This window comes from Molossus molossus, unplaced genomic scaffold, assembly GCF_014108415.1.
Source record: "Molossus molossus isolate mMolMol1 unplaced genomic scaffold, mMolMol1.p scaffold_m16_p_4, whole genome shotgun sequence".
NCBI lineage: Eukaryota > Metazoa > Chordata > Mammalia > Chiroptera > Molossidae > Molossus > Molossus molossus.
Genome location: NW_023425377.1, coordinates 7,532,063 through 7,543,638, shown reverse-complemented (window position 1 = coordinate 7,543,638; position 11,576 = coordinate 7,532,063). Strand labels below are relative to the sequence as shown.

Here is an 11,576-nt window from a genome sequence, read left to right as displayed (position 1 = left end):
CTTTCTTGCATTACAGGAATGCTGAAGGAAGAAGGGAGCCACATCCTGACGCAGTAAGTGGATGGATTTTATTATTTTGGACATCAAGTTGGAAAACGTCAAAATTCTCTTGGCTTCTTCTGCACGTCCGGAATCTACAACCCTTCAGACTGTTTGCTTCTCTTTTCGCGGTTGAAGTGTTTGGGGTGCGGCGCTGCCAGGTTTAGCAAATCAAAGTACAACAGGAGTCTCGGTGAAATTTAAATCTTAGCTAAACAAATAAATTTTTAATATACATATATGCCATACAATATTCAGGACATAGTTGTAGTAAAAAAAAATTATGTGCTGTTCACCTGAAATTCAAATTGAACTGGACGTCCTGCGTTTTATCTGGCTGCTCTGTTGGGTAGCTTTTCCTATTTTAGAGGGAAATGTTGGGACAGAACTCAAATTTCTTCTCCCTCCCAGCGTTACTGAGATATGGTTGACTTTTAAGGGTGGGTCACTTTAACTATACAGTGTGATGATGCGATATGAGTATATCCTGTGACGTGTTAACCACAATAAGGTTAGTTAACCTCCTTGACTTCACACTGTTGCCATTTCTTGTAGTTGTTGTCATGGAGAGAACTTTGAGCTTTACTCTATAGTAACCTTCAAGGGCACAACAGTGTTAACTATAGTCACCAGGCTGTACTTAGATCTCTGGAACTTACTCATCTTATAAGTGTGTACCCCTTGACCAACATCTCCTCGTTTTCCTCACACTCGACTCTGTTTCTACGAGTCCAGTGGGTTTAGATTTCACATAAGTGAGGTCATAACAGCATTCGTCTGTCTCGGCTTATGTCACTTAACACCCTCCAAATGGCAGCATTTTCTTCTTTTATGTGTTTTCTTAATTAGAAGTGAAAACATTTTTGTTAACGCAGTGAGCAATTGGGATTTTCATGAACGTCCTCCTCTAGTTCAGAAGTGTTTCTTCCGGAGAAAAAGCAAATGCCTCTGCCCAGGGTACCACCAGCTGCTGGAAGACAGTGAGCAGCCTTCCTGCTTCCTGGGTGTGCCCCGCTGGGGAAGCGCTGCTCGGACCCGGGCCATTCCCCTGACCTTTCCAACACTGGTCTGCTCTTCAGGTGATGACCCATGCACGTGCTCGGTACCTCCCAAACCTGGGCACACAAGGGTGGTACACAGCAATAATCAGATACCCCAGCAGGGAGCCAGTCCCTGGACACGGAGGCCAGCACTGATCATTGATTAGGAACAGGGAGAGGGCGGGAATGGGAGATCTGAGACAAGTCGAAGGGTGAGATCATTTACTCAATTGGTGTCCTTTGTAATAAAACTAACTGAGGCCCTCACACCCGGTTCCATAAAATACTAATCACTTTGTTATTCTGTAACAGCTTTTCTCTTTATGGGGGAACTCACCAGCTTTTTAATTTCCTTTATTTGATTAACAGTAGAATCAACAGCCACAGCCTGTGTTGGGCCTCATCTGTAACAGTCTCGAGTCTTAAGTAGAGATCATGCTTTTAAAGTTTTAATTTCTTAGTGGTAAACAAGGAATCTATAATTACTTAAGGAGGAAAAACACCATAGAAAGTAGTCATCATTGCTCCAAGACATTTTAATGAAGAAAAATACTGTAGATTATTACAATCTGTGTCTTTTTGACTTCGGATGTCCCCTCTCCCCCTGCTGATGACACTTTTACGATATACACAAAGTCGATTCTTCTTTTAAAAAAAAGTTTAATGATGATCTTTCCCAAATTACAGTGGTTTGAACACTCATAACAAGTAATCAGCACCCTGGATGGGTGAAAGGTCTTCAGATTCTATCTCAGGTCCTGTGACCAGAATCCGAATGGGCAGATGGGTGAGCCCAAACAGGCCTTGCAAATGTTTGCTGGACCCTGCCAATGGGCTCAATGTGAAGGGGAAGACGGGGCTCCAGAGACACCACCTCCTGCTCCGCCCAGCCCCTTCACCACCAGTGTTCAGGATTCTCTCTCTCTCTCTCTCTTTTTTTTTTTTTCCAATTTTTATGAATTCATTTTTGTTACAGATGCTTCTCCTTATGGATTCTCTGTCATAATGCTATCTCCACCTACCTACTTCTGTTCGCCCTTCTTCTCAAACACCTTATATTATTCTGCTGTCATCTATGGGGAGTTTCCAACAACACATCCAGAATCCTGCAAATCTGCGGTGAAGTTTGAACTAGTCTGCATCAGTATCAGGGGCTGGAAAAAAAAACCCCAAAATAGAAAACGCATCCAATGAGGTTTCTGCGAAGCCTATCTTCTGAAATTATAATGACCCTCCTCCTTTTTCCTTCTTGCCTTCCTTTTTGATGTTTAAATCCCTGCTTTTATAAAACAGTGATGGCGGTTATTTTTGTTTTGTTAATATCTTTAATTCAAAAAATAAATATTGTTCCCCCTATGTTGGTCACTCCACGTTTGTTTGCTTGTGTATTCAAGTTCAGTGATCTGTGAAGCCCCAAACATGACTGAGCCATGATGTACTTATTTACCGTCTCAGGAGATTGGATCCTGGTCTGGGAGACAACCTGGCACAGAGAACAGGAAAGAAGGATCCGATTCTGGTTCTTGTGCCCCTCAGCGGCCACTTTGCTCTCTGAGCTTAAATTCCTTTTCCATATACCTGGGGTGATAACAGCTACCTCAGAGACCTACCAAAAGACGAAAGCTTTGAACATATGCATGATATACAGTGAGTGCTCAAATAATGCATGTCCTCTGACCCTCTGTGCTTCTTTTCTTTCTCCCTTACTTAGCACTTGAAGAATTAGATGAAAAACGCTCAGCACGTATATCAGAAATAAGAAAATGCAAGAGTCTGACACTAGCACGTGTCCATGGGCAAGATGCTGAGTGAGGGAAACACCGGCAGAGAGACTGGTATGAAACTGCAGAAGGGGGTAGGAAGACTCCCTCCGGGATTGAGGTGAGCTGTGAAAAGCATCCATAGAACAGCACAGGGAGAATGAAGGAATCTTAGAAAGGGATGGGATGTCCGAGAGCAACTGATCTTAGGTTCTGCACAGAGTGGGACCTACCCCTCTAGGGATCGGAGTGATGTTTTCATATGATGCACAGGCACTAAAAGTCATGTAATCACACAGGGAGAGTTATCCCCCTTCCAGCTTTTGTAATCCTGAAACATTAAGAGGAAAGTCTCAGTTTCGGCCGGACTACCTTTAACACTTTTCTAACATGCAATAAGAGCTCATTTTAACAAAGATCAGGCTGTACAATCATACCTGTTAGGAGGCAAGGATATCTAGATGATTAAAAATAATGTTTTATTTTCTTTGTGTTTATTTTTTCCTATTACCTTCTGCTTTAAGTAGACTTAAATTTTAAAGGGAAGTACATTTAAAATATTAAAGTAGTAATGAAGTAGCTGGTACACAGCAGCCCTATAATGAGTTGAACTTCAGAAACGCTGACCTAGCCCACCCCTTTCACAAGAACACAGGTGAGGAAGCGGAGGTTTAGAGAAGGAAGGTACTCTTTTCCAAGAGCACATGGCTGGCTATCCTGAGGACTGAAGCTCATTTCTTCTGTACCCCTCCTCATCTACCTCACTCTGCATCAGACAACAAATTCCTGTGTTAAACTGAAAGTAACTGGAAATAAATTAAACAACAGACTGTGTGCTGTGGGTTACCAGGAAGGGACTCGTTCAAGAGGCTGGTGTGTGTTACAGGTGAGCCTTGGAGAAGACAAAGACTTGCACAGAAGCTGGTACTACAGGTCTGAGCTCCTCATCGAGTCTAAGGCATGCCCTGTGGGCACCGAGAGAAGTCTTGGGAGTCAGCCCCAAAGGTGGTAGCGGCAGAGATTCCTCTTGGAATCCAGCGAAGATGGCTGGAATCCCAACGTCTCTATTTGGCAAGGAACCAGGAAACACATCTCAGCTCATCCATAAAAATTTATAGGAATGATAATAGCTCACTTTTACTGAGCACATCATCTGCCAATCCTCTTTGATACATTATCCCACTTAACCCTCAAAAGAACACTAGAAGGCAGTTATTATTAACTGCAGATGACAGGCGAGCACATTTGGACCCTGAATGATTCAAGCGCTGCCCAGCTTCTCTGTAGCTAAGTAAGTGATGGGGTAGGATTCAAACCCCAGCACTTCCAGTCCAGAGTCTGGTCTTGGCCACACTCCTGTACTGTGAAAATTAAATGCAGACGAAGCCTATCAAGTCTCTAGCACAGTGCCCGACAAATAGCGGGGCAGGGGACGTCAGCACGTTTCCCGCCCTCCCTCTCCCTCTGCACACTCCTGGCATCTAGAACCTTCTCCGCAAAGGCCTTGCCTGGGACTACAACTCCCAGGATGCAGCAGGCAGAGAAGCTGGCCAATCAGGAAGCGCGGTCTCGCTTTTACTGCCCGCTCAGCCCCCCTGGCCACCAGAGCTTCGGTGACCGTTGGCCTGGTGGGTCGGGACGAGGTCCAGCTGTGGGCAGGCCGGGTGCTCGGTTCCAAGGACTCCTGGGCCGGGCCGGGCCGGGGGAGGGGTGGAGGCCGTGGACACCCGGGCCAGCGCAGCTCCACGCTCGGCGGGCATCGAGGCCCGGAGCCCCCTGGGGGTGGCTGCGTGCGGCCGGGTCGGCGGGGCCTGCGGCCGGCTGTCCCCATCACGTGGTCCCCGTCGGTGTGGGGGCCGGAGGGCCGTGTGCAGGGCCGTGTGCAGGGCCGTGTGCAGGCCGCGTGCAGGCCGCAGGTAGCGGTTGGACGGGCCCAACGGCCGGTCCTCGCGGGGCCCGTTGGGCCGTTAGAACGGGGCTGCGGGGTAAAACGGCCGCCGGGGCCCGGGTGTCCCCGCTCCTGCCGCGCTGGTGCCTCAGCTGTGGGTGTCTGGGCCTCTGCCCCCCAAGGCCTGCCTCCACCTCCCGCCTCCGGGCAGCAGCCCTTGCGACCCCTCCTGCCCCTGATGGGCCGCCTGACCCGGCCCCGCGGGACCGAGGCACCGAGGCAGCCGGGCCCTGACCCGGGAAGGGCTCTGGTCACAGCTCAGCCGCTGGCCCGCCCCCACCCATGGGTGCTGGGGAGCCCTGGGCAGCCGGAGCCCGGAGTGGGCGGGCGGGTCAACTTCTCGGGCATTTCTCCGTCCATTTAGCCCCCTCCCCATTGATTTCTCATATCTTAGAGTTGATTTCACCATCCCGACACCCCCTTTATTTTCTGCCTCGGACCCAAGTCTCGGGGTCGGCCGGAGGGAGAGCTGCCTGTGCGGGCTGGGCCGGGGCTGGGGCCGGGCCTGGGCCTGGGGCTGGGGCTGGGGCTGGGGCTGGGCCGGGCGGGCGGCGCGCAGGGCAGGGCCTTCGCCGGCCTGGGAAGGACACACCTGTGCTCCGTTGCAGTGGCTCCGGAGTGACCGAGAAGTGCCGTCAACCCCTCTGACGCGGGAGAAGGCGGAGGCCAGGGGACCATTTCGAGGTTGGTTTGCTTTCCTCCTTTCGGGCCGCCCAGCCCGCGCGTGGCCGTGGCCGGAGCGGTGCTGGCCGGCGGAGGTCTTCAAGTCGTCCTGGAGGCGGAAGGGCCGCGGCTGGTGTCTGGTGACCCACCTGTGCTCTCGTTGCTGACACGGTGGTTCAGTGCGCGTTCTGCCCTTGGGACGTAGGGGTGAGGACTTGGGGGCTTAGGCCGCCCTCCTTTCCTTCGCCGAAGCAAGTGGTCATTTGGCCGCCCTCGTAGTGAATTACAATTGAGTCTAGTTTGAGTTTTACTCTGTATTTGAGGAAATTATACGTGGACCCTGTCACTCAAGAGTAAGTTAGAGAAAGACACTGACTTACATGTAAACAGAATCGGAGAAGACCTCCCGGGGCTGCTAGCCTGTCAGGTGGCTTAGGGGTGCTGACTTTCTGAAAGGGGGACCTCGGGTTTCCCCTGCAAGGGCCCGTCTTGCGGAAATGGTTTGATTCAAGAGGAAACATCCCAAGAATTCCAGTTGGAGGTATTTTCAGTTGAGAAAATATTAACATAAATTGATGTCTTCTTATGTTAGAATTCTAACTGTAAAGACTGTTTTTTCACAATTATTTCGGTTCTGAAATAACAGATTTTCCTTTTAGATGTACTGAAAATTTCAATATTTTAATAGTCGGCATAAATACTTCTGATTTATACATTTTTTGTTTCTCTTTTCAAATCAGATGTTGAATAGCGACGTTTCTGACCACAGGCTAAACGTGGAAGCCATCATTAGAAATATTAATACAATTTCTTTGGAGTTGAAGAAGATGAAAGGTAACTGTCGAATCACTAAATCAAAAGTTTACATGTCATTGTTATAAAATAAATAGAGCCATTTTTTGCTTCTGCTGGGGTGTTAGTGAATTTTGCCCACTAATTAGGATTTTTCTATTTCTTAAGAAATGCTTACATTATAATATGAACTAGATCTCTAAAGGTGAATTATTTTTGAGTATTGATTGATCTAGGAGTTAGCCAGCTTGAATTCCCATCCTTGATACTAACAAGCTTATGATGGTGTCTAACTAACCTCTCTAAGTTACTGCCCTTTCTTCCTTTCAACTAACTATTACATGACAGTGTCCCATTCTGCAAAAGTCAGTGTCTCTACTCATTAATTCTTACTAAGCCCTTAAGGTTCTTTACAAATTAAAAATAAGTTTGTTTGATTCTGTGAGTTAAGGGCTCTTCATTTTAAACAGATTCATAGAGTTGGATTAGACCTTATAGGTCACGATATCTAGTCACTCACCTCACAGACTTACTCTGTCTTATCCCAGGCATGTATAATTGTCACGACTGGACATTTCTAGGGGTGACCTATCCCTTACCAAACATCCCCTATGTTGGGGAACTCCCTCTCCCACCAGTCAACCTCTTCCACTTTCAGACAGTTGCTCCTTGTGGACCAGCTAACATCTGTTCCCCTATTCCTTTTGCCCACTTCTTACCGTGAAAACTCATTATGTAATTCTTTTGACAACTCTTGGGTATTTGAAGATGGCCTTTGTGTAGGTTATAAGGCCTTTAGCTACACATACAACAATACCAACTTAACGTGGCTTATACAGTAAGGAAAAATAACAAGAAGACCCAAGGTAGGGCAGCCCTAAAATTGATTCAGAGTTTTAAAGACTTCACTGGGTACTGGGTTCTTTCTAAACTTTTACTCTGTTATGTTCACTTAGTACATCACTCCTCATGGTCATTACCTGCAGACATAGCCGTATATAGACACTCTCTCTGCCTGTATAAACCCTTCCCGATCCCTCCAGCACATTTCCCTTTCCTTTCATTGGCCAGATATGCACCACAGGCGTCTGTCTGCAGCGGCCGCTGCCAAGGGGAAGGGGACGGCCAAGACCAGTGTGGACCAGGCAGAGCTCACTGCCGAAGCTGGAGAGGACAGGACCACCACAAGTGCAGTTAGAGTGTGCCACCAGGAGGAAGAGGAGGGTGGCTGTTAGCTAGGCACCGAATAGTGAGTGCCTGTTACGCTCTTTCTACCTGTTTTCCCAGGCAGCATTTCCCAGGCTTCGCTCTGTGAACCCTGCTGTCTTAAGTTAATAGATGGGTGCAATAAAAATGGAGTCCACATTCTTAGGGGACTTAAGTTTGGGAAGTGCATCACGTTCTATATTTCTCTCACAAATTTACAATACACATTAACAAACGCACTGAGGAGTCTGATGGAAAGAAATCTGGTTAGCTTTGCTTAATTCATCATCTCCAAAGCCAGTCTCACTTCTACAGCAAAGATTATCTTTCTAAAATGTAAATCTGCTCAAAAATGCCCACTGGTTCACTGTTGTCCTCAAAATAAAGTCCAAACCTCCTCGAATGGACTATAAGACCTCTGAGACCAGGCCCCCGCCTATCCATCTAATCTACTTTTTCCCTGCATGTGTCACGCGCCAGCCATGTAAACTGTGTTCACGTCTACACAGTTGCTCTTTGTTTGTCTTTGCTTTAACGCATGCATCTCCTTTTGTGCCCACTGCTGCACCCACCTCCACCCCACGAGGTCAACTGCTGCTGACACTGTGTTAGTCAGGGTTACTCAGGTTGAACACTTGAAGCCAGCATGTTATCTCTTCTGCCTTTTCATACCACCTATCACAGGGCTGTAATTGCATGTTTATGTCCTTTTCCCATCCCTGCTCAACTGTAAGTTTTCTAAAGGTATTCCTAGCAGTTAACACAGTGCCTTGATATAATAGGTTCTTGGAAAATGTTTCCTAAATGAATAATTGGTTGCACTCATTTAAAACATTTCTCTCTAACTTGATTATCTACCTGTTCTAGTTTGGGGATTCTTTCATAGAGTAAAATAGTAATAATAAATATGATATATGTATTCCTAAAAAGTTGTGGGGTAGGTCAGGCAATTAGGATACAAGGGACTTTTGTAGACTTGTAGGAGGGTAGACTTCTGGTAAATGTTGAAGATTGATTACATGAACACTCTGTTTATCCCACCTCCCCCCAAAATAATAATGTCAATAGATTACACATAACATTTACCACAATCCAGATACTCTTCCAAGGGCTTTACATAAATGGACTCAATTGTTATAACAGCCTGTGTGTTAGGAACTATTACCATTGGCATTTACAGATACAGAAACAGACATGGAGAGGTTAACTAATTTTCCCAAACACCTGAGAGTTAGTGATTTTAAACAGACAAAAAAATCCATAAGACAGAGAGTTCTCAAAGTGTTAAGTACTAAACAGAAAGCAGATGGAAGCTAACAGACATTTAAACCCTAAAGTCCAAAAATCTGAACTGTGAGCTGGCTGGGTAAAGCCAACAAAGAGCCCCGAAGACTCAACACAACACATGGTTGCACCAGAATCTTCTGGAAGTCGGCTGGAGGTGGAGCTAAGGACAGGAGGATGGTTAAATGTTTAAGAAGTTATAGACCCCCAAGGTCTCCTTCCCCCTCTGCATAACTAGGTAACTTTCTCTGTGACAGGAGACGCAAAGATTATTCTCTGAGAGGGTAAAACAAGGGGTCGCTGGCCTGGAGCCACTAGCCACAAGTTGAGGGGCGTAGAGTACTGGACTAAAAACAAGGGTATTAAGACAAAGTTTACCTCCAGCTTTCTCTTCCCACTTGGCTATGAGACATTGGCAGCCTGATCTATACCCTCAAGCAGATTTTTCTTTTAAGAATTTGACTAGCCTAAGCGAAAAGACCTAAAAATACTGGCAGCCCAGGTTTCCCCAACTAAAGACCCAGTCAGACCCACCCACATCCAGACTACCACGAGCATAGAGCTTCTGCTTGTCCCTGCAGCGCCACGGCCTCAGTGTGAGCAGACAGCCATGGCGCAAGATGTCCGAGGAAAGCATACTGTGAAAAGCAGAGACAGAACCGATGAACAGATCCAATCACAGAGAAAGAGACGCAAATTAGGAGGGAAATGAAAACTCCGAGAAACCAGTATCCACAGAGGACAGAAGATGCCATGTCCATGAAAAAGGAACACGGAACTACAAAAGATGTTTAGAGAACTGAAGGGAGCTGTTGGAAATTTAAAATGCAAGAGTAGACATAGACTCAGTAGAACAGTTAAAGATAAAAATGAAGAAAGTTTTAGGGGGGAAGTGACCAATCAGCCATGAAGTCCCAATATCCAATAAGCAGGAATGTTAGAAAAACATAAACAATGGACCAGGAGGAATTCATTACAGAAATAATCTGAGGAACTAACTCTTTGAGAGTTGAAAGGTAAGAGTTTTTAACGAAACAGCCCAACACAGTGGATGAAATAGACACCAAAATACAATACCGTGAGGTTTCAGAACACGAACAGAAGATCCGCAAAGCTGCTAAAGAGAACAACGAAGAGAATCTTGAAGATTCCCAACAGCAACACTGGGGGCTGAAGAAAATGCAGCAGTGCCCTGGAAGTCTGAAGAAACACGATTTCCAACCTCGGTTTCTACCGTCGGTCCATTAAGCACTGGTGTAGAGAGATGTTCCCCTCGAGAAGTCACTAAGGTTATATTTCACCAAACAAGGGAGCAGACCAAAAAGGGAAACACATGAGATTCTGGAAAAAGGATGCTCCACACCAGGGCGGGGTGAGAGGTCCCTAGGGTCACGGTGAAGGGAGGGCCCGGCACGCGAGCTGCACAGCAGGTTGGTCCGGTCTGAGCCGGTCAGAAGGCTGTTGGAGAGGAGAGTTTCAGCTAGGACCAGCCAAGGCACTTGATTGTACGGAGTGATTTGGGACATATTCATGATAATTAAACAATGAGAGGAGCTGTGGTGGGTGGTAGCTTAAAGGAAGGGAAATGTCATATTACAAGCCTCAGCTGTGATGAAGAGTTATAGAATCAAAAACTGGAACATTAAATACTGAGCAAAATTTATACTCGAGGACATTGGGGATGGGTGTGAGTGAAAAGAGTTATAGCTTAATCTTCTGTAATCAGAAGCAGATAACACTGCTTGTCATTTAGACATATGGAGGTAATTCCAGTCCCCACCTAAAAAAGAAAAGAAACCACACACAAAAAAAACAAAAGCAAATAAAAACAAAAATGAGTTTAAAAAGTCAAAAGTGGTTGCCTCTGGGTCAAAACTGCTAATTTTTGTAACATGCCTTATAGGCCTATGTGTGGGTACAACATAAAAGTGGTAAGCTTAAAAAAAGTATGAATCAAATTTCCGTAAGTCAAGTTGCAGTTTTGCAAAATAGCTGACAAGGTGGGCTGAAGAACCCTTCTAGTAAGTTTTCCTCATGCTTATTTTGTAGTACACAAATTTGACTTGGTCACAATGAGCACACTGAAATTGTGCCTTGATCAACAGTCACTTAAAACTAAATCAAGAATTGGGAAACAGCTACTGCAGTGACGGCTGTCCGGGCCAAGCGGGCCGCAGTACAATGCCTGTGTTCTGTTTCCCAGAGCTCTCCCAGCTACTGCTGTGCGACCTGACTCTGCATTTTAATCATCCTGTGAGGACAGAGGACTTCAAGGAAACAGAAGGAAATAACTCCCCCTTTGAAGAGTCGAAACTATCAGATGTATCCCTTGCTTCTAAAAGTTTTTCTCCCTAATTTCCTATTTATCTGTTGTGAATTTATGGCTGTAGTACTGTTCAATTAACAAGTATCTGGGAGAACTGAGTTTTCTAATATATTTAATAAAATATGTTGAGTTATAATCATTTTATGTTCCTGAAGGCTGTTGTGTTGTTGTTTTAATATTTCAAAGAATGACTAATTTATTTGACTAACGGCTAGGGTATGACATAGGAAATTGGCCATGTGGCACTGCTTATCATTTACCCTATGCTTGCATTTGGCTCAGGCTGAAGGAGACTCACTAAATTATAAATGGATGGTATGAGTTTATATTAATATCTCCTCATAGCAAGTGCCAGAAACGACTCGAGCTGAAGTATGTATTGGGTCGTGTGACTAGGAAGTCCACGGTTGGAGTAGATGTCAAGGACTCCACTAATTGACCAGATGGCTCTATCCTGGTTCTGGTTCTGTGCATTAGCCTCCTCCTCCCCTGTTGTGGACTGGCTTCCTCCAAAAGAC

General features: G+C 45.9%; 1 protein-coding gene across 1 annotated transcript; it reads left to right on the top strand.

Moving 5' to 3' along the window:
• The first annotated feature begins 5,393 nt into the window (after nucleotides 1–5,393).
• On the top strand, nucleotides 5,394–11,152 carry CUNH5orf58 (chromosome unknown C5orf58 homolog). The gene is made up of 3 exons (XM_036242078.1): nucleotides 5,394–5,471; nucleotides 6,191–6,284; nucleotides 10,936–11,152. Exons 2-3 carry the CDS (start codon nucleotides 6,191–6,193, stop codon nucleotides 11,085–11,087), a joined length of 246 nt encoding a protein of 81 aa, XP_036097971.1. The 5' UTR covers nucleotides 5,394–5,471; the 3' UTR covers nucleotides 11,088–11,152.
• Nucleotides 11,153–11,576: the final 424 nt, after the last annotated feature.